At 41.7% G+C, this 22,922-nt stretch overlaps 2 protein-coding genes across 2 annotated transcripts; one reads left to right on the top strand and one right to left on the bottom strand.

Annotated features, from left to right (window-relative positions):
• Window positions 1-39: 39 nt before the first annotated feature.
• Window positions 40-12,238, bottom strand: LOC122776289 (ETS domain-containing protein Elk-3-like). The gene is made up of 5 exons (XM_044036741.1): window positions 11,960-12,238; window positions 6,750-6,958; window positions 5,155-5,940; window positions 1,758-1,880; window positions 40-696 (listed from the first exon to the last, which is right to left on the bottom strand). Exons 2-5 carry the CDS (start codon window positions 6,954-6,956, stop codon window positions 598-600), a joined length of 1,215 nt encoding a protein of 404 aa, XP_043892676.1. The 5' UTR covers window positions 6,957-6,958; window positions 11,960-12,238; the 3' UTR covers window positions 40-597.
• Window positions 12,239-14,648: 2,410 nt separating this feature from the next.
• hal (histidine ammonia-lyase) lies at window positions 14,649-21,877 on the top strand. Its single transcript, XM_044035298.1, has 20 exons — window positions 14,649-14,940; window positions 15,092-15,152; window positions 15,651-15,678; window positions 15,774-15,848; window positions 15,942-16,014; window positions 16,136-16,202; window positions 16,303-16,340; window positions 16,456-16,581; window positions 16,707-16,846; window positions 17,104-17,151; window positions 17,528-17,675; window positions 17,810-17,905; window positions 18,473-18,531; window positions 18,630-18,710; window positions 18,786-18,851; window positions 18,951-19,116; window positions 19,205-19,339; window positions 20,767-20,875; window positions 20,984-21,053; window positions 21,146-21,877. Exons 1-20 carry the CDS (start codon window positions 14,694-14,696, stop codon window positions 21,275-21,277), a joined length of 1,965 nt encoding a protein of 654 aa, XP_043891233.1. The 5' UTR covers window positions 14,649-14,693; the 3' UTR covers window positions 21,278-21,877.
• The last annotated feature ends 1,045 nt before the right edge of the window (window positions 21,878-22,922 follow it).

The raw sequence follows: 22,922 nt of genomic DNA, 5'->3' as shown, positions 1-22,922 counted from the left end.
TACAAGCATTACAAAGTTTTTTTTTTTCGTTGATTTGAAATCTCGTCTTCATTAAAATATTTTTGAAATAAAGAGGGGGGAAAAAGAAAGGACAACAAGGCACAGCCGGTACTATCTGAGAAGCATAGTGCATATGTTACATACAATACCACACCAGTGAAACAACCGGTCTTGCATTGTGATGAATAGTTTAGGGAAAAAAAACATTGTTTATCTGTGTCTAGCAAGATTAAAAACAACTGCGCATTAAGCGCAGAATGAGCGGCGGGCTAGCGTCTTTCAGCTCGCAACACATCACTGCTGTTCATCGTGAACAGGGTCGCATGGATATGTGCTGCACTTTATCACAAATGGCCTCAGACGCCTCACAGACATCGCGGCAATATGGCTTCTTTTTTTTTTAACCAAGTGCTTTCAACCACTGGAATCTGACGCAACTCAAGTGCAAAATAAACTGAGGTCACATACTGTCTCGTAGGACTTTTCTGAAGCGGGTTTTGACAAGAGGTCACTGCTGGTTCCGACGACGATGGTGATGGTGACAATGACTTTCAACAAGAGGTGGACGAAGATGGGAGGTTTTTCACAGACCCTGGATCAGGATTTGTGGGTGGTGGGGGACAGGAGCAGGGAGGAGGGTGTTCCTTCCAGGTTTGGCAGAGGAACAGGCATGTGTCCGTTGATTAGGCTCGGGAACTGTGGAGGAAGAGAAAGGGGGTGGAGAGTTAGTGAGGAGGGGACAGAGGGTCTATGAAAGCTGCTTTCCGGAGAGGAACTGCAGCATTGTCACTGCTCTGGCTTCCTGTTTTTTTTTTTCTTTTAATAATTCATTGTACCTATTCGCCTTTATCTCTGTCCCCTGCACCTCTACAACAGAAGAAGTAGTCAACATTATTTGTTCACAAAGAATCCGTTGCATCCGTGTGTGTGTGTGTGTGTGTATATATGTATGATTTCACAAATGAGGAGCAGCTCTCAAACCAGTCCACCCTGTTCAAACTGGCTCCCCTGGGCTCAAACAGGAAGTATTCACAGGATTTCCTCTCCCGCTCACAGCACTGAAACAGGACACCTCTGCTGGACCTGCTCACTAAGTCACATCTAGTTTCACCACGGCTTATGTCTGTTGTTTTTCACAATATCATTTAAGTCAGGGAAACAGTTTAAAAACAAAATTTGTGTTCACTAATGACTCAAAAAGTCAAATTTGATCATGTTTGGTTCAAATTTATAACCCCAATAAAACAATAATAAAAGGTAAGCTCGCTCTGTTTAGACATATGTAGTTACTGCTCTAAAAGGACAAATTCTTCTCAAACTGAAGATGGCGGTCGGAAAGGAGCACAACATCACTATACAAAAAAAAGTTCAATTTAAAAAGGTGAAAAAAAAATAAGAATATAAATCTGATGGGAGCACTACTGATAATTATTTACTAGTGGATATAAAGGGATTCCATATACTGGAGTTTCAGCCTATAAAAACTGGAGCTAATCATTTTACAACTTGTAATAAAAGATAAACCAAATGTGTGTTGTAAACCGGTTCATCTTCCAAAGTCATTACCTTGGCTCATCAGATTATACGACTGATTTAAAGAACGGGGGATTTTTCTTACTTTCAACTGCAGTCTCACCGCTTCCTGCTCGACTGTTACTACCAGTAAACAATTAACCTGTTCTGTTCTCATCTCCCGCTCGTCTCTCCTCTCTCTCTCTCTCTCTCTCACCACGCCCTCTCTCCACAGTGTTTCTCACCTGGAAAAGGGAGCTGTGGCCCTGCAGCCGGGCGGGGCTGAGCGGGGCGACGGGGCTCAGGCTGCTCCAGAAGTGGATGCCTGACAACAGCGGACTGTGAGCCAACAACAAACCAGAGGGAGTCTGTGGAGGAGAGGGGGAGAGAGAGAGAGAGAGAGAGAGAGCGAGGGAGGCTTCATGTAAATAAGTGCAAAACCGGTGACAAAAAAACCCTACCCGACAGAGACCCACTGGCTGGAGAGGATTTCTCCGAGGGCTCTGGTAATGCGAAACATGCTGAAACGGTAAATGGACGTGTATTGGCGTTTGGAAAAACAAACTTGACGAAGCAGGAAGGAAGTCTGAGGTTTTTTTTTCCCCCTAGAATACAGGGGTGACGTGTGGAGGAGAGGTGCTGGACAGTGGGGGTTGTTGTTGATCAGGGCGGAGGGAAGAGGGGTCCTCAAGCCCTCGGAACGCAGACTAGAGAGAAAACATATGAAATCAATTTCTCCTTCTCTCCCCTGGTCTTGTCCTTCCCCTCCCCCTTACTTTCCCCTGTGTCACCTCAGACGTGAGCCAGTGTTGCAGAGGGACCAGCCCTGCTCCCATTATTAATGGAATTATTGGAGCATATGGCATCACTTAGGGCCTCTTCCCTGCTCTCATAGGTTGGGCTTGGGAGAAGATTTCTGTAAATCGGTTGTTTTCCTCTGATCCCACTTTTAGCGACCCAATAAACAGAAAACGGTGATTGTGCGTTTCGGACAAACGTCGCAGCAGCGTCACTTCTCTCTGGAGCAACTTCAGCGTAGAAGCCGTCGTTACCTTCTCCAAGCAGTTTCTGTTTTTGGCCACGTTTGTCTATGAGCAGCAGAACTCCAAAAATAAAGGACGGTTTTGAATGAAATATTCTGGGGATGTGGTTTATGGTCCAAAGGAGATTCAGGTACAGATTCAGGGGTTTATTTGTTTTAAACAATTGTTAACCTTGAAAATAGGGCAGTGTAATAGCACTGTGGGACACTAAGCAGCCTTGGCAGAGGTTTGCATTAACTGAGTGCTTTCTCTTGTTCCATTAAAGCTACAGCGTATAGGATTTGGCAACATCTATTGGTAAAGTGTTACGCTGCAGCTGAATATCTCTCACCTCCCTCTTCCCTACCTAGAATGTAGGAAAACCTGTGGTTTACGTGCACAGTTTGATCGAGCTAAGGCCGTAGTCTAGCTAAGGCAGGCAATCGGACAGCTGAGTCCGAGTATAAATGCGGAGGAGTAAAGCGATTTACTGGCCGCCTCTGTAGTCCAACTCCAGTCCGGCTACGTGTATACATGCAGGAGTAATCAGACTATGAATGGCATCATCCAGGTATGTTAGTCCAACTAAGGCTAGCTCGATTACAATCTGACTATTAAGTGTTTAGTTTGTCCATTCACACAATCGTGGGATTGTACATTAAAAAAAAAACATCATTATCAATATATAATTATATATTAGATTTCAGCAAAATAGACATAATTTCACCTAAACCTTACACTCTGTTTAAACTAAGTTAAAGTTGTGGCTTAACGTCTAATGTCAGACAGCAGAAAGAAAATTAAGTACAAGCTCATCAGAGTTGACTTTGGACCTAAATAAATGAAGTTGTGACAGAATTTTACTGTCAAATTTTAAAGTCATCCTGTTGTTTTAGACTGAACAATCCAAATAAGTCAAAAAGTAAATATTGGATCTGCTGCAAATGGATTATCTTTTTTTATTTTACATACGTTTTTTTTACTAGTTGCAGTAGATACACAAACAATGTCATTAATATTTGTCTTTCAAGTTCAAAGCGAAAGTACGAAGTACAAACTTATGGCTGACTTGTTAATGACATTTTAACAATTTGCCCAAATTTCTTGTTGCAGATAACATAAGTGTGGCCAGGTTTCGTTGCATGTCTCTCTGCTGCGCGCTCTGATTGCTTAAGGGACACTGACATCATTCTCTGGATGGATGTGATCATGCCACCACCCTCTGCCAGACCAGCACACAGAGGGGATGGGCACAGATAGCATCACAGAATTATTGTCCTTCTTTCTGAGATTGGATTAGTATTGGGCTAACTAGTTCGTCTGAGGCTGGCACTCAGACATGATCTCCAGTTTTTCTTAAAAAGAGCAGGAAGAAGAAAACTTGGAGCGATGTGTCATAGTGTAGTAATGGTGAGTCTGATCTTAACCAGACAAATTAAGGCAGGTTATGGAGCAATCTCAGGAGTAATTAACTAACCGAGGAGGTTGTGTTTACAGCCTGTCTGATTTTGAGCAGAACTCAAAAGGCAGAGGATGAATTTTAATCACGTTTTCTGGGGATAAATGGCCTAACAGAGGAAATCATTAGATTTTGGTGAACAGGGAACTGGATTTGGGATTTGTTTTTTGTTTTTTTCTAAACAAAATTGAGCAGCTTTGATCCCTACATATGCTGCTGGTTGCAAGTTTTACAATATTTTTCCACTTATTTCTGTAATGTAGATAGTGTACAGTAATGTCTTTGTGTGTGTGTGTGTGTAGTGCAGGTTTAAACGAAAGCAAGAAATCATATTAATAGTACTAGTTCTTCCTCCTGAAAAGTGTTTTAAACTCTTAAACTGTTGTGTATTTTGGGAAAACTAAGGCTGAGTGACACATTGAATGGTTGACTGTGTTCTTACAAAAGCTAACATCATCACCATGTGTAGACTCTCTGAATCATGAGATTAGGAAAGAGGAGGAAAATGGTGCCTGCACTACATCCAGCATGGATAAATGGACAAATCCACTTTTTTTTTCTACACTCCATTTCAGATTTTGGAATTTTCCTGATGCCACAGCATTTTTTTTCTCTTGGATACAATGTGTTTTGTTGTTATCATGAAAGGTTACACGAGGCTGTAGTAGATCACAGACTAAATCAAGTACAATAATGCACTCACTGTTAGAAGTTAATGTCTATATTTGAGTTCCAAAACAGCCCAAAGACATTAAAATCACCTTTGCTCCAAATTTTGATGCTCTGTTTGAAACTCAGCAGCACGCAAGCATCTTTTTAAACAATCATCCCTAAAAATATTGTGAAGTGTGATTATTTTGATCAGGGTAACTGTGGCATGAAATTGTATTATTGTCCAATAATGGCAACGCTCTTCTTGTTTCACTCATCTTCAGCCTGTTTTGTGTGTTACTGTGTGTTTGATTTTTCTGTAAACCGGTAAAACTATTAATTATGACCCGGAATTATCAAATATATTAGATTATTGTTTAGGCATGCGCTTAAAATGAGATTATCACATATTTACAATTCATAAAAGCAGAAACTGGATCAGGAACAGGTCGTCTCTCTCGGTATCAGCACCACCCATCACTACAAGATCGATCAGGTAAATCATCTCACCTGTGCAGTGAAGAAGGCAGGAGTCAGGGAGCCAGACGGGAGCGCTGGGCTATTGAGGGCGATGGAGCCGATGTCACTTCCTGCCAGCAGCAGGGATGGGGCAGAGATCTCCAGAGCTTTGGGCTTCTTGCTTTTTGGTGGGAGTTCATCTCTATGGTTACCATTACCAACAGAACTACTTCTACCACTGCTGCTGTTGCTTCTCTTCTCTGGAGGCTGCAGAGCTCGCTCCCGGTGCCCGGAGGAGAGGTTGAGAGGCTGAGCGCTCTGGTCAGAGTCCCCCTCCCCCTCCTTGACACCAGTGCCCCAGCTTCGTCCAGGCTGGGTATGGGGGGGAGATGGGGAATGGGAATGAGAGGAGAGCCTGGACGGCCTGGGGGTGATGTAGGACTCTGGCTTGGCAGAGGGAGGGGAGCTCCTCTCGTTGGCGTTGGTGCCAAAGCGGATGACGGAGCGGGACTCCTCCTGGCGCTCACGCAGGGCTCGGAGCAGCTCCGGCTGGTTCTGAAGGGAGCTGATGCTGAAGGAGGAGTAGAGACCTGAGCGGAGGTAGTCGTTACGACATTGCTGAGCCCCCAGCGCTGCCAGGGCCCTCCTCTGTGCCTCCTCCTCCCCGTCTTCCTCCTCTTCCTCCTCCACGTCCAGCTCAGGAGCCTCTCCTTCCTGGAGGGGAAAGCGCCCAGAGGCCAGACCCATCTCCACGGCCTGCGGGTCCATCTTCAGGATCTCAGGAAAGGACACAAACTTATAGACGAACTTCTGGCCAATCACCTTCTTAATGATGTTCTGTGGAACAGACAAACAGCATTCAGTTAACTTAATGCTGACTTTTGATGGTTTTTGTTGTGGATAATGTTGGTTTGGTCTTCATGAGCAGAAAACATGTAACATTATTTGACTGCAGCATCCTTCATCTGAAAACGGACGGACGGACTCAGACCTGACTGATGGAGGATTTGAGTGTAAGCAGCAGCAGAGCAGTAGCAGGTGAGTCGAGAAGCATTTCTCCCCTTAAATGTTTGTTTTCATGTTTTCAGTCAAAGTTGTGCAAGACAAAAACAAATCACTTGCTGTGTGCAGTGCAGGAGTGTTGCTCGGCAACACAAGATCTGCTATACGGACAAACACAGAGAGAGACATGTGGAGATTATAGATTTTGTCATAACGTGGCAATGGTTTTGTTTTTATTTTAAAGTTGTAAGTTAAAGATTATTATTTTCTATCGCATTTCTTAAATAAAACAACCTCGGCTGACCTCGGTGGTGCATTAATTACAAAAAGACATCATTCATCAACAGGACTACAACAGAACATAAATGAATTATGGGTGTTGAACAGCCGGGCAAGCCGTCACACTGACACCATTTTGTGTTGAGTGTCACATTAAAAGCAGAGCTCCACTGTGTGTTTGATGAGAAAGAGGAAGGGGAAGTGACTGTAGGGGACACTGTGGGTTTTAAGAGAAGCACTACAAAGATCTCTTATCGTCTACTACATCCTTTCCGCTCCCATCGGCTACGAGAGCTGCATGAATAGTCACACCACCACCAAACAGAAGCAGCTCCTGTGCTCCATCAGAGTTCACGCGAGCTCACCTTGTCGTAGTAGTAGCGCAGGGCTCTGCTCAGCTTGTCGTAGTTCATGTTGGTCTTATTCTTGCGGAGCCCCCAGAGCTTGGCCACTTCCTCTGACTTGAGGAGCTTGAACTCGCCATCTGTGGACGTCCAGCAAATCAGGTGCTTGTGGCTTTGGTCGAGCAGCAGCTGCAGCAGGAACTGCCACAGGGTGATGGCGCTGTCCATACCTGCAGGGACACAAACAAATGACAAATTGTGTCTCAAATGGAGCAGAATATTCAACGTCAAAGCACCAATAGGTGTTTTTTTTGTCATTCCCCATTCAAGTTGTGTTTTTCTAAGGAAGCAAGCCGATTGGCTCGGAGCGTTTCCGTTCCTATCTATTAAGTACGGATAAAACATACCATATCTTTCAGGAGATAGTTTAAAACAAGATGTTTCATGTCATTTAAATGCCCTTTTTTCCCCCTGATTCCCCGCACAGACTATATGAGGTGACTGGCTGAAGAGTGACTAGCCTGCGTAAGCTTAAACATGTGGACCTGCGATGAATAGAACAGTGTGTTACAGACCGTAGTTTAATGCAGCAGCAGCAGAAGAGAGAGAGAAAACACATATAAGGAGGAACAACAGCTCAAGCCAGAAATATGCTGTGGTTCAACCTGGCCCTCTCTCCACAGGAAGTATGACGGGCCCAGGGTGGGTTATTCCTTTAATAGAGGAATGTGCAGCCTCCAAGCTCTTGTCTGCCTGCTACCAGCTCACATATTAATAATGGTGGGGGGACTGTTTCCGGCTGCACAGGGGGCTAACGCCACAGAGTGCTCAAACAGTTAGACCATTTATCAATTAGTCGAATTATTGAAAAATAACCTTTTTTTTTTTTGCTGTTAATTGACTCTATTTGTACACTGCGTCTTTCATCTGAAAACAAACGTTAGACTAACAATAGTTAGACTTGACTGAGGGAGTGTTTGTGTGCGTACACCGGCAGCGCAGTGGTGGGCGGGGACAAGAGGCATTAATCCTGTCAATCTGCTTGAAGAGTGAGTTTTATGTTCTTGGCATCAACGCATTCAGGTGGAAAACATCTCACGTGCCGTCTCGCTGTACTAGCGCAGTGTTGTTGCCGCCTCCGTCTGTCTTGACTCAAAACAAATCACTTCCTGTGTGCAGCGCAGGAATGTCACTGGTCAAAATCTAAACACAGAGAGTCATGTGGGGCAACACTGTGTGAACTCAGATCTTTGTTTATTTCACTTAGAAATTCATTCAAAAAGATAAGTCATTTTAATATTTTAGACTTATGATCATGGAAGGTGGAATTTGTGACCGTTTTATTTGAAATTCAGTGACATTTAAAAAGTTGTTTAGTTAGTTGGTAGCATCATGTTTCATTACTGCCTTCCTCTGATTCTTCTTCAAACTTGACACTCAATACCTTTTTACTACAGACTATAATAACTATGTAGCACCCAGTATTAGAAGCTGTCTGATCACAATCATAGTTGGTTTAGATTCATTGGATAAATACATTTACAGAATTGTTTAAAGTGATGCTTATTGATGTAAATGAGTGTTTTTTCCCCAATTATGGACTTTTCATTTAAAAAAAAATATATTATAATATATTTTGTTTGTATCAAAAGTGGAATATTGTTATACTAAATGTATGGCTGCATTAGGATAAAGCGGTAGAAGATGGATGGATGGATATAACTTGATTATTAAATGAATCATCAACAAATAATTAAAACAAGCTCTCTGATTTTTCAGCTTCTTAAATGTGAATATTCCCTGGTTTCTTTACTCCATATAACAAAGAAATCACTAAGACTGAATCATTTTGGTTTGTGGACAAAACAACACATCATCGTTTCCAGGATTGAGAGAATTTTTTCAACATCTTATGACGTTTTATGGACCAAACAAATACCCGATTAATCAAGAAAATAATCGAAATAATCGTTAGTTGCAACCCTAGTTAAATTAAAAGTTCCACTTTTAACATACTGTTGTCCAGTATCAATGGACCCAACCGTCGCCTTGTATTATCTTTGGTCTGATCAGTGGATGTGAGAGGTGATTAGTGACTGATGTTCACAGAAACAATGAAAACACACTGGCCAGTATCTCTGTCCAGACAAAAGAGAGAAAGACAGGGCTGAACTCACTTCCGACACCAGCTATCCCCTGAGTTTTTTATCTGCCATGTGAAACTACAAACCTGTCAAAGTCAGGACTTCCTCCTATTCTACTTCCAAGGACAAATGGTGAGGAGAAGGGATCCCACAGCAGGGGATCATTTCCCCCAGTCATGCCACACTTCCCACAAAATCCCAGAGGGAGTGGGCCAAAAGATCAAATCATCGTCCACTTTCCATGGCTCCTCCCTTTAACCCACTCTCAACCAACATTTAAGATTGGCCTTTAAACATTTCGAAGCAAAAAGTAAAAGGTGGCCAACGTGGAGCCGCACACAGCTGACAGGTCTACAATTAGACCAGAATGACTTCTAAACTAACACCAAAGATGCTGCAAATAGCACAGTGGACATGGAAATGACCACCAGGAGGCGACGCAACATATCACCGAGCAGCTGACACACACCGATATTAGAGTGATGGGTTCACCACATGCAGATAGAATATTATGTCACAGCACTACAATGGAGCAAACCACGGCTGGGGGTTATAACACTTTCTAAGAACATCACTTATGGTGGTTCTGGTCGGGGATGTGCTGCCCTGCTGTGGATGCTCAGACTGAGGAGCCTCGTCGCGCGCACAAAGACATCCACTGTGTTGGCCGAACGGAAACTCCTAATGAGATTAGATGGTGTGTGCAGACATTACTTAGCCATGACTAAATGTGCACTCTTCCTTTTGCAGACGGTGGAAAATTCTCTGAACTAATGATGGGACAATATGTGTGATATGTTAATGCACATCATCGTTGATGTGCTCACACAAAGTTGAATTCAAGTTGAGAGAATTGTCATTGAAATGCCGTCTAGCTCACCAACATACAGTCCAAGTGGTTTATTTTGAAGTGCCACAAGGCGGAGACTCGGCATCCACTCATTCAACAGAGGCCCTGTTTTCTGTTGTCTGTAAGCAGCAAAACTCAAAAATAAAATAAAATGAACTGTGATGTTATTTTCTGTGGAGGTTATGGTCCAAGAAAGAAAAGATTAGATTTTTGTGGTGATCCAGCCACGGATTTGGAATGAGGATTTTAACTTTTTTTGACCTTGCAAGATAGCGGAGTGTATCGACAGTGTGGGAAACGGAGCTGCCTTGGTTTGCACACTCCCAGTTTGTGCCATTACAACATTTTGCAAATCAAATATTGGCAAGTCACATTTAATAAAATTAGTTCTCTCCTCTGTATGTGTCTCACAAATATAGACAATTGTCCATATTTACCTGCATTTCGTCTGAAAACATTTGGTTGTTATGAATCAAATGAGGGCAAAGCACAGCCAGAAGGCTCCATCCATGTATGTTTACTCATCTAATGCCCGGTGTACAGTGTGTGATTTTAGGCTGTCCCAGACAAAATATGACCAGTGTGAAACAGTTGTGGTGATTTCTGTCTTCGTGGCTCCTCAACACTAGATATGAAGTCCCACCGTGTGTGTGCTACAAGGTTTTTATGTTCTATACTAACTTGTGTGATTTCACAGATGCCATCAGCGTCAGTCTATATGGACCCAGTGGTCTTCGGGCTGCTTGGAGGCCTGAGGTGTTGTGGGATCACGTGTTGTTGTGATCTTCTGCATACCTCAGACGTAACAAGTGGTTATTTCAGTTGCTGCTGCCTTTCAATCATTTTCAAACCAGTCGGGCCGTTCTCTTCTGACCTCATCATGAGGCAATTTCAGCCTAAGAACAGCCACTTACATGGTATTTTCTCTTTTTCAGACCATCCTCCATAAAACCAGAGAAAGGGTTGTGTGTGAGATCAGCAGTCTCCGCCTGTCTGGCACCAAGAACCACGCCGTGATCAAAGTCACTTAAATCACCTGTCTTCCCCATCCTGTTGCTCGGTTTGAAGTTCTGCAGGTCCTCTTGATTCCTGACTAGGTGTACCTATTAAAGTGGTTGGTGAGTGTGCATCTTGTTGTCAAACTCAAGTTTATTAGATCCATGTCATCGCACAATGTGATGAGCACAGGTGGAAAGTAAGTAATGAATTACATGTACTACACTGTTACTGTAATTGAGTAGGTTTTCTGTGTTTTCTAAAATATTTTTTCAAAGTATATATATATATGTTTTTTTGGAAGTACTGAACTTTTCTACATTTTAAATCGTCAATCCATAACTGTGTAAAAATTATGTTGACCTGAAATAAAAAGTGAGTGATGAGGACAGGTGGGTGATGAGGACAGGTGGGTGATGAGGACAGGTGAGTGATGAGGACAGGTGAGTGATGAGGACAGGTGAGTTGGCGCTAATTAAGGTCCCTGAGTGAGTTTGTGACCTTGACCCATTTTGACTGATATATTATGTGTTTACATATTTTATTTTGTCAGCACTTTAATTTAATTTGGTTTGCCTTTATTTAAAAATAATTAATGACATTTGTGTCCCCTCGTCCTTTTTTTGCACGACACAAGAAAGAACCCCAAACTTGTTAAAAAAGTAACTAAGTAACTTTTACTACATTTTTAGACCTGTACTTTAGTAAAAAACAGGGGTACTTTTACTTAAGTAGAATATTTCAGTACTCTTTCCATCTCTGGTGATGAGTCATGAACTCATGAAATGCTGCAAATGCAAAATCTGTAGAATGTATTTAAAAAAACAAACAAACAAATAATTAACACAATATTACCGGGTATCGCTAAGTACAATAAAATCGTCACATTGTGTCCACACACTGGTTGTTTTTAGCAGTTGTGCTCCTGTTGTGTGTGTGTGTGTCTACCCTCGTATCCGGGACCTGAAAGTTGCGGCAACTGTTGCGCACACCGCAGTCTGTCTGATGATCACTGCTCCACTGACTCATTTTCAAGATGTTGCTCGGACCGGAAGACGATGGTACAACTAAATCGAATCCAGCGCTATTCTCGTTCAAATCTTTTAAAAATAACCTACCATTTAGAGAGTCAAGCCGAACCAGACAGAAGGGTTAACAGCAGCAGTCAGTCTGCCGAGCCATCATTAGACAACAAAAGCGCTGTTCACAGAGAAAGAATGGGTTTATTTTTTTCACTTTACCTGCGATCTCTCACTTTGTCTTTTCCCTCCGCGAAGCTCTACGGCGAAACTTGTGCGACTCCGTGTTTGTCCATGCTTACTTGTGCCCTTTCTTTCACAGTTGTGCTGCTGGACTGAAATAGGATCCTGTGCTTTTTCTTTTTCAGAGCAGGAAGTTGGAGCAGGCAGACACAGAGCCGGCTCACTTCCTCTCCCCTACGATTCCCCAGGCAGTTTGCCGTCTGTGTAAACACACACACTTTTCCTCCCTCCCCTCCTCTTGTGCGCTGACTGTGGGCCTGCTGCTATGCTCACGGAGGATGCACAAAAGTCCTACAGCCCCTGAACTAACGTCATCATCATCATCAGTCAGCAGCAGGCTGCCGCGGTGCGTTCACGTGCGCCTTGTTACTTTGAAGACTGGATTCTAAATCTCAGTACTTTCATACTTGACTCTATTGTGTGTGTTGATGCAGAGATGGACTGAAATATTCTACTCGAGTAAAAGTACCACTATTTTGATACATTTTTACTTAAGAACAAGTAAAAGTACTGGTCTAACAAGCTTGTTAACCTTAACAAGGATAAGGGGACAGAAATCTCATATGAATTCATATTCATATTAATATTAATTTTTAATTAAAGGCACAATTAAGTGCTGACAAAATAAAATATGTAAACACACAAAGTCAAAATGGGTCAAGGTCACAAACTCACTAAGGGACCTTAATTAAAAATATTGATATTTGCCCTGGTGTATCGATTATCATATTGTACGAGGAAGGACAATGATATATCACCAAATTAATATTTTGACAACAGAATAATAATACAACGTGAACATGATTCCACTAAAGGACAAGCAGTAGAAACATGAAAGACAGTTCAGTTTCAGTGCATGTAAATGTAATTCAAATGAATTTATTGTTAGTTTGCAGGGCAAAAACATTGCTGAACAGCTGCTGAAACTATAAATCTGTTTTAAGATTTCAGGCTGCGTGGATAGTTACATTTTTGTTTTAAGGTCAAACCAAAAAAGGCAAACAAATGAAGAAGACACACATTCTTTTACCTTTGGACAAGAGTGTTTTAAAGCAGGATTTCATCAGAACTCACATGTTTTATTTGGGGAATATCATCTGATGTTATTCAACTGAATATTTATGGATTTCCATCCATTTGTTAAATCAGAGAATGGGCCTTCTATTCTGCCACAGATATCACATTACACCAACCCAGCTCAGTGAAGCAGTGGAATTCAAATAACATGATCCTTGCTCAGGGGTACCCCAGCCCTTTTGACCTGGTGGGGACTTGAACCAGGGACCCTCCACTTACAAGCCAAGTTCCTTTTCCACTTGGCCACAGGCTGTTATAAAATTTCAACCAAATCTGCATGTTTGTAGTGCAAATATTTGTTTGTGATAATACTTTGCTGACCGGCTAAATGTTTGCTTTGTTATGAAACCGTGTTAAATTCGTGATGCAAGACACAGCCAGTTAAGTCAAGAAATTAAAGCTGATGCCAGTGAAATACTTTAGATATGTGTTTCTCTGCGTTCTCTGGTTTCTTTCCACAGTCCAAAAACAAGCAGATGTGGCGATTAGGCATATTGGACACTCTAAATTGACCATATAGGTGTGAGTGTGAGAGTGAATGGCTGTTTGTCTCCATATGGACTGGCATTATGTCCACGGTGTACACCGCCTTTCTCGCTATGTCAGCTGGGATTGGCACCAGCACCCCCTGCGACCTTCATGTGGAGGATAAAGTGGTAGAAGATGGATGGACATTCAGTCAGGAGGCAGGACAGGAACAGAATAGGCCAAGAAAGTGAGATAGACTTAAGATCGAGACCAAGGCAGGGCTAGACTTATTTAAGAAGACCGAGAGTGAGACAGCTTCAAGACCTTGGTGGAGTGAACCAAGACCAGTTCATTATAGTATCTGACCTCAAAATCAGCAATTATGTATGATCTGTTCATGGAAAGGATGGGTGAAATGCATTTCTTTTATGAAATGATGGTGCATTACGATCTCCACTCACTGCTGTCACATCTCCAGCTCTCACTTAGATGAGGGTCTTTGTCCTGTGTTCTTCTTTATGTTGTGCAAATGAAGGCTTTGCAGTTGAGGAGAGCAAACTTTATAACAGACTGTGTTTGCTGCTGCCAGACAAACACAACATGTCTCGTTGAATCATCTCCATGAACATAACAAATGACAAATGACTTGCGTAATTCACTACATTTGAGATCATTTGACAACTTACACGTGAGGGGTGTTTGTTTTTCAAGGGATTTAATGAATACAAATCCACTTAAACTGAGTGATTAAGGTGAAGACTCTTTGCAAATATTCATAATATCGAGTCCACTCTCTTTGACACACTAATCTAAAATGATAGGAAGTAAAAACATCATTTGTAAGATTATCACTGTTCTCTGTTCACAACTGGCAGTTGGTTTTATCAGTAACTTTGTTTTGCTCTGATCCCGTGAACACTTACTTTGATGTTTTGTGCAAATAGGTTTTTTTTCTTTTTCATTGCGTCACCTGATGGCATTTAGGTCAGTATGTCCAAACGTTTCGGTTTGTGACTGACCTGTGGTCCCCCGGCGAAGGTGTGACCCCCCCGGCGGGCGGGGCTCTCCTGCGGCGCGTCTGATTGGTGGTAAATGTTGCCGCGGCTGAAGGTGATGACCTGCAGAGCGGCGAGCAGCGCTCACTGCACCGGAGTCCCGCTGAAGCGCAATGCCTCGCTTTACTATCCACATCCGAGATGAGTGGCTGGCAGTGCCGTGCCGGGATACCACCAACACCATCCAGTGGCTCGGACTCGAGGCGCTGAAACGTTACGTGAAGAATAAACCGGACAACGGCGGCATCGCCGAGGTGAAGGACACGCGCTTCGTTGTGCGCAGGTGTCAGGGTTTGGGTTTGTTGGACGCGGATGACACCATCGACGATGTTCTGGAGGATAATGACTTTGTCGAGCTTGGTAATGACTGACTTGCTTTAAAATAAACGCCTCAAGTGTATATACCTCACATTTATGGCAACTAATGGTTCACTGTAGCTGTGCGTAATCTGTGCGTAATTGTGCCAGGGTGCAAGAAACGTTGCAACATCACCATATCCTGTTTTTTCAGCTATTGAAGGAGATACCATGTCTCCTGACTTTATCCCGTGCCAGCCCGGGGTTTCTCATCTGTATCCTTAAACTTTGTGCAATATTAAATGCGTATAATGTATTTATGTTTTTGTCCATAGCCTCACATTGTTTTCAGTTGTGGCTAAGAGTCATTTTGAAGGATAACATAATTATGAGTCATAAAGTGAATAATATAACAATGGGGTTTTGGAGATTTCTGTAATAGAATAGAATAAAATAAAATATCTGTATTGTATTTGTGCAGAATAAAATGTAATTTAGGTTGCAGCTTCCTAAACTCAGAGTCATGAAGAACAACAGTGTAAAAAGAAGTCAAGCAATGATAACATTTAATAAAAAATTAAAAAGTGCAGCAGTTTGAATATATAGTGTCGTGTCAGCCAAACAAATATTAGCAGTTAGTTTGTAATGTGACTTTGGGACTGGTTCAGAGCAACTATGTGTCTGTGGGAGAGGACGTATATGTAACATGTCATGTAATAAAACATGCTACTTACTGTTTTTGCTGAATATTATCCTCAACTAAACTTGTTTAGTACAGCAGCATACAGAGAACCGGAAGATGTAAGTGTTCACTTCACCCATTTTCTGCTAAAAAAAAATGTACTGTATCATATTTCATAATGACTGTAATCTGTGACGCACGTCTGCATGTGTAGTTTATTTCCTTGGATGGCAACAGCCTGACGTCCACTGATTTGGTCAACTTAGGCAGAGGGCTCTACAAGATACAGGTAATAATCAACACATTGTGTCTGTTGTCGCGGCTGATCATGGTAATCGTTGACTTCACGCAACCTTTCATTCAATTTACTTGACGTTCTCAGCTGACTCCCGAGGCAGAAAGTAAAGTTGTGCAATCCAGAGACCTTTTGGACACCATTGTCAAGGAAAACAAAGGTTAAGATAAAATTAAAAGAATAAAAGACTCTGTCAACAAAGGTACATTGATTTAAATGTTTACCATCTGCTGCAAACCTCAGCCATGTTCACTTCTCTGTGTCTCTCTCTGTGCCATCAGTTGTCTATGGAATCACAACAGGATTTGGCAAATTTGCCCGAACTGTCATTCCTGTCAGCAAGCTTAAGTAAAGATATTGTTTTATTATCTATTATCTTTCATTGTCAGCTATTGGAGAAGGAAGTCTTACTTGTGTGCTAATTTATGATCTTGTCCTTGCCGTACAGGGAGCTGCAGGAGAACCTGGTGCGATCACACTCAGCAGGTAATAAAGCTACTTTTATTTCAAAATATCACATTTACTGCTCCGTGCAGTGTGTTAGTTGTTTTTATGCACAATATAAATGTGAGAATTGTCAGTGATATGCTGTGGTGTACAGGTGTTGGAAACCCGTTAAGCCCGGAGAGGACCCGCATGTTGCTCGCTCTGAGGATTAATGTTCTGGCCAAAGGTCATAGTGGGATTTCTCTGGAAACCCTTCATGCCATGATCCAAGCCTTCAATGGTAAATTTTCATCTCACTTAACTTTTTTTACTGCTGATAAAGACCTGGAATCATCAATTATGGGGTGGCTGCCTGTCATATGACTCTTCTCACGAATGCTCTTCTCTATCAACAACAACCTGCAGCTTCCTGCCTCTCCTTCGTCCCAGAGAAGGGAACGGTGGGAGCTAGTGGAGACCTGGCGCCGCTCTCTCACTTGGCCCTGGGGCTGATGGGAGAGGGTAAAATGTGGTCTCCTAAGAGCGGATGGGCTGACGCCAAATATGTAAGATCCTGGTTTCAAAACAATTAATTAATGGATCCTGGAGCATTGGTTTGATAATATTTTTGATGTCATGCTTTATTACTGTTGTCTTGTTATGTCAAAAATGTCCCTACAGTAACAATTTAAGGGACTTCCCTTGAATTGATGCTGTAGGAAGTGTGCCTTTGGCTTGTGAGAGTGAAAGGTTGAAAAACATGTTTGCTTTTTGATGACCTTTGACTTTTTACATGTTTTCTTCTCCTTTCATCTTTGCCCAGGTTCTCGAGGCCCATGGACTAAAGCCAATATCCCTAAGGCCTAAAGAGGTAATAAATTATAAATACAGCCACCTTCTCTTGCATTTGACCAGGTCACTCTTGAAAAATAGTTGCTTTTACCTGGTTACATAACGGATGGACATTAAGTTGCCTGATTGCTTCAGTTCACTTACAGTTAGGCTTGTAATGATGTGATAATCTCACTGTTAAATACCTATGTACCAAGTCAATGGTACAATATTTATTGAGATATATAAAAAAAAGTAAGTAACCCATTCAGTATTTAAAACAGAAATAGAAAGAAAACTGCATCAGTTGATGCCATCCCAGATCAATGACGTTATTCAGACACTTTGGTTCAATTAGTTAGTTACACAGTACAATACAGTGGCTTATTTAGATAGATAATATTTCTTCCTCACAGGGCCTTGCTCTAATCAACGGGACGCAGATGATCACGTCTTTGGGAGCGGAGGCCGTGGAGCGAGCTCAGGCGATCGCCAGGCAGGCCGACATCATCGCTGCTCTCACTCTGGAGGTGCTGAAGGGAACCACCAAGGCTTTTGACAGTGGTGAGCAGCAGCTGCGGTGGTGAATTGTTTTTTTCCCCCACACTGATCAAAAGTATTTACCTCCAGAGCTCCAGCTTTTCTGCATCTTGTCCTCCTTGTCCATCCTTTCTCACTTTGTGTCTCCTCCCATATAGACATCCATAAGCTCCGGCCTCATCCGGGACAGATTGAAGTGGCCCAGCGTTTCCGGTCGCTGCTGGACTCTGATCACCATCCATCTGAGATTGCAGGTCAGAAACCAGAAAACAAATGGACATGTTATTATTGTTGCTGTCTCACATTCTGTAGTATATTATATATTTTTGTTTCTACAATATCTCAGTAAGTTATCTGTTGTGTAGCAGGCTTTTTTATATTTATTTATGCATCCAGACCGTGTCCAGGAAATCGGGAGCTGCATGGTGATTGCAACAGCAGCAGCTGTTATCTGCACATAGTCAGGCAGTGGTTTAGGGAGTGTTAGATTGACTGTTCTACTAGCAGAGCACATATTTTCGCTATTGGACAGTAACGTAATACAAAAACACATTTGTGTTTGAATGTCCAGCTTTGTTTTGAGCGGTCGAAGCATCTTCTGACACTTTTAACTGATGCCACTTGGCTTTTTCAGCCATAATCCAACAAGCAGTTTTACTTCACTCGACCCATGTAGCTGCTGTGTGTGATGTGGTGCAGGTTCTGCACTCTATATTGCCCTCAATTGCAGAGGCTGAAATTCCCTTTGGCGTCACATTTTCCTTCATTGTCCACTTCAACATGTCGTACTTATGGTTTATCGTCCGGTGATGTTTTTCCAGAGAGCCACCGCTTCTGTGACAGAGTCCAGGACGCCTACACCATGCGATGCTGTCCTCAGGTAACTCCAAGTCAAGAGTATTGATACTGTGTGTACACAAACGTATTTCAGTGTGAGTACTCATAATGAAAGCATTTCACTTCTCCCTCTGTGCACAGGTTCACGGAGTCGTCAACGACACGATAACATTTGTTCAGAACATCATCAACACAGAAATCAACAGTGCCACTGACAATCCTGTATCCTTCAAGTAAAAAAAAATGTAAATCATTGCAAATCACTTGATGAGGAATTGTCCTTAACAGCTATCTAAGATGGTGTTTGCTGAAAGAGGTGAGACTATTTCAGGCGGGAACTTCCATGGAGAATATCCAGCCAAGGTTTGTGACTCATACAAAAGAAAGACAAATGTTGTGATGTGCATTTAATGTTCATTTTCATTTGCTCCTCTCATGTTATTGCTCCATCCTTTCTCTTAGGCTCTAGACTTTTTAGCAATTGGAGTCCATGAGCTGGCCTCGATCAGCGAGCGGAGGATTGAGAGGTTGTGTAACCCTTCTCTGAGTGAGCTGCCGGCCTTTCTCGTCAACGAGGGAGGACTCAACTCAGGATTCATGATTGCCCACTGTACTGCTGCCGCCTTGGGTGGGTATTTAAAATACACTAGAGTGGAACTTGAACCAAAGTTTTAATGTGAAACGTAACTCTAATGTCATTTTTCCACTGTGTTCAGTTTCAGAGAATAAGGTTTTGTGTCACCCATCTTCTGTGGACTCCCTGTCCACGAGTGCTGCCACAGAGGATCACGTGTCTATGGGAGGCTGGGCTGCTAGGAAGTCCCTGCGGGTCATAGAGCATGTGGAGCAAGGTCAGGGTTTTCCTTTTTTTTGGTTTGTGTTTGTGCCATTTTTCATTTACTCCCAATTCTAATAGGATAGTTTTAGTCATGGGGATGGGAAGTATCAAATCAGAGAAGATGTGGGCGTGTTTTGACTCTAGAACTACCGAAGTAATGAGAATGAAAAAGAATGAAACTATTTTTATTTTACAAAGAAAATAATGCAATAGTCATTGTCTGCAATTGCAATTTAAGGTTTTCTGGTGCTTTGAGTGTATTACACCAGCTGCAGGTCTTTCTAAATTATTAGCTGTGGAGTGTAACAGACTGGGAATTATATTTATTTCATATTACCTGAGTTTATAATTGGTAGTATTTTAATAGGACTTTGATATGTTTTAGTTCATTCAATCACACTCACTCTCATAAATGTTTTCTCAAAGTGGGTGAAAGTTGCTATGAAACCAGTTTACAACCACAACATTCATCAGTGTTTGGACAGAATGTAAACGTAAACGCTTCGGTATCAAAGCAGCTGTTAAACAAACGGTAGAGGAGTCGTACCCTGCCCTCTCTCTGTTAGCAGTGCACGCAGATGACAGTGGAGTCTGTTCTTTTTGAATCAGGAATATTATGTGTTTTTCTGCAGTTTCTATTTGATATGCCGCTCTGAGCTGCTCTCCTGTATCTTGGTACTGGACTGAGACTCAGAGACAGACGGATACCAAATACTTGTACTTGTACATAGTGAAACAATTGGGACATCCCGAGTTATAACTCATCAAGTCACTAATCTACAAAAAAATAACCCAGCTTTCTATGAGCTTGTAAACTGACACCAGGCAACTGGGACTGGTTCAACGATTCTGTTAAGAGACGGGGCAAAGGTCATGCCAGTGTACTCCAACTGTGGATAAACCTGCATCTGCAAACATTTACATGGACTTAAGGCTCTTCCAGTGTTCCAAGTTAAAAGATTACAATTCTAAATAAATTAGAGACTACTGTAGTTACATTTATTTTTATAAGGAAATACACAAGAAGATATAATAGTTATTGGGTGTTGGAACAAACATGTTTTTCTACTACAGTGACGTGTGTCTGACTGTTGAACATGGTAGTAGCTCTGTTATGTTTTTCTAAGTGTACTATGGACAATTTCAGTTCATTATCTCTTATATGTATATATATATGAGGATTAAATTAATATTAAATTGCTCTAATAGCACAGGAAAAAAATCCTGTTCCAGTGTCACTGATTCTGAGATAACTATGGATTGTTCAGTATTGTCATTCAACATAACAAAAGCAGGGACATTAAACGTTGTATAAAGCTTTAATTTAATCCACTAAAAGCTGGATTTAATACATGATTCTAAAAACATTGTATCCTTTTTACAAATAAAATGTAAATATGATCCGTTTTGCTCAACATGACTGATGTTTTCTGGGATTAGTTCTTGCGATAGAGCTACTGGCGGCCTGTCAGGGTATCGAGTTCCTCCGCCCACTCCGCACCACCACTCCACTAGAGAAGGTCTATGAACTTGTGCGTAGCGTTGTCAAGTAAGTCAAACAGATGTGGCCAAGGTACACAGCTTTCAGTCCACTGAAATGATGGTTAATTTTTATCCACTGTTCCACTTCTGACGGTCTTCCTTCTGCCATTCACAGACCGTGGATTAAAGACAGATTCATGTCTCCGGACATTGAAGCCGTCCACCGTCTCATACTTGACCAGAAGGCGAGTGGACTTGTGGTCTTTGTAACGTACACACTGTCCATGTGTCTTTTTGTTTGTTTTGTTTAAATTGGATGTGTCCATTTTTGCATCAGGTGTGGCACGTGGCCAAACCATATATTGACAAGTATCAGACGGAGTACATCCCCGAGTCCCGTCCCGTCTCCCCCACCGCCTTCTCCCTGGAGTCTCCGGCGTCGCCGAGGAAACGCGTTCGCCTTGAGTGAACCCATGCTCATGTTTATACATTTACTGAGATGTTTGTGAATTTGAATGAAAACCACAATGTTGAATATCGATTTAAAGAAACATTTTGCTTACACTGTGTCACAAAAATAAACCCTTCATATATACACACATACACTCAGTGGCCACTAAAATGACACCAGTAAAATCTAACGGGACAGTCTAACCATTTCTAACATTCTTTGACAAAGATAATGTTTAATTTTGACACTATGAGAGAGAGAGATGGCAGTTTAACTATATATTTATAACTGAGGTTCTGTAGTGGTGTTGAACTTTGTAATGTTTTGCCTTTTTCAAACATTTGGGAAGAACATGTTCAATTGTATAGATGTACATAAAGTGGCTATGGAGTGTATATTTCTTTAGTAATTACTGTGTTGAATGTCGGCATATTTCACTGCCTTTCCTTTTTTTTTAATGTCCTATCAAATTAAATTGTTTTCTTCACATTACTACCTCAGCCATTTACATGTTCAATTTTTAAATAATGTACCGCAAACATTTCCATGATTAACTGCTGTTTGTCTGTTGCAATGATATAAAATCTTAAATGATGATTGTCATCCATGCATTTCAAACTTCGGTTCAAGCTGCATTCTTTGCATTGTTGCATCAAGATGAGAGCCATGGTGCTGCTTTTTGTTATTTATGTGCGTGTTTGTTTATTTGTTTTAACTAATCCCCAAATGGAGCTCAGGTGCTGTGAGCCACTTCTCAACAATTAAGCCCATTTATGTGTCACTTAAATCATTTATTGTAAAAGGGAACCTCTACAGTAGAGTACAAACTCATATTAGCAAATATACAGAAAATATGACTGGTTAGTAAAAAAAATTCTCAAAAAAAAAACTTTTATAAACTTTTATACCAAAAAAAAAAAACAAGAAATAAATGACAGAAACATATTTTTGTGAACATTTTTAAATGAAAAACAAGAATCAATATCATCAGGTCCTTTTGTGACTGACTGGAAAGTTTCAGGTTTCCACTTGTGGGAATAAATCACTAGGACTGTGTGCTGGAGGACTTTTCATCTGGTAAATATGAATCCTTTCTCTATTCAAGATTATCCTGAAAATGGAAATTAATCTCAGTCATCTTAATGTGCAATAACATTATACATTGTCTCATACCTATGTAATTGCATATAATGGCGCTGGTTTCTGTGAAATCAAAATGTGTGCTTTTCATTTACGCTTAATATTACTAGAGTTTACTACGATGTTGCTGAGGACCACATTGAGCAGTCAAGGGTTACGTTTGAAGGCTGAGATTGCAGCAAACTGTGGTCACAGCAGATTAAGTTGGGCATTATTAAAACACTGTACTGTGAGTGTGTGTACGACAGACTGCTGCCCCCTGTGCGTTATCCATTATACAGTCAGATGTTTGTGTAACCTTTGACTTTGTTGACCAAAGCTGCCTTAACAGATCTGTGACATGACACTTTGGCCCCCTTAGGACCTGCTATTGACATCCATCCTCAGGGATCTGATCACATGTCCTGGATGTCTCCTGTGACCACATGTGATCAGATCTGGCTTTGCTTGGGTCTGTCTGTACAAAATGCATGATTGGATCACTCAGGATGGACGTTAACACCAGGACTGAACAGGGTAGGAA

Source organism: Solea senegalensis, linkage group LG10 (assembly GCF_019176455.1).
Source record: "Solea senegalensis isolate Sse05_10M linkage group LG10, IFAPA_SoseM_1, whole genome shotgun sequence".
In the NCBI taxonomy this organism is placed as follows: domain Eukaryota; kingdom Metazoa; phylum Chordata; class Actinopteri; order Pleuronectiformes; family Soleidae; genus Solea; species Solea senegalensis.
This window is presented reverse-complemented; position numbering and strand designations above follow the sequence as displayed.

Coding starts and splice junctions, on each gene's coding strand:
- LOC122776289 (XM_044036741.1), bottom strand. CDS start 6,956: ATGGACAGCGCCATCACCCTGTGGCAGTTCCTGCTGCAGCTGCTGCTC. Junction 5,941..6,749: donor TGCGCTACTACTACGACAAG/GTGAGCTCGCGT, acceptor TCTGTTCCACAG/AACATCATTAAGAAGGTGAT. Junction 1,881..5,154: donor CTGCCTTCTTCACTGCACAG/GTGAGATGATTT, acceptor TCTCCTCCACAG/ACTCCCTCTGGTTTGTTGTT.
- hal (XM_044035298.1), top strand. CDS start 14,694: ATGCCTCGCTTTACTATCCACATCCGAGATGAGTGGCTGGCAGTGCCG. Junction 14,941..15,091: donor TAATGACTTTGTCGAGCTTG/GTAATGACTGAC, acceptor CTGTTTTTTCAG/CTATTGAAGGAGATACCATG. Junction 18,852..18,950: donor ATGGAGAATATCCAGCCAAG/GTTTGTGACTCA, acceptor CCTTTCTCTTAG/GCTCTAGACTTTTTAGCAAT.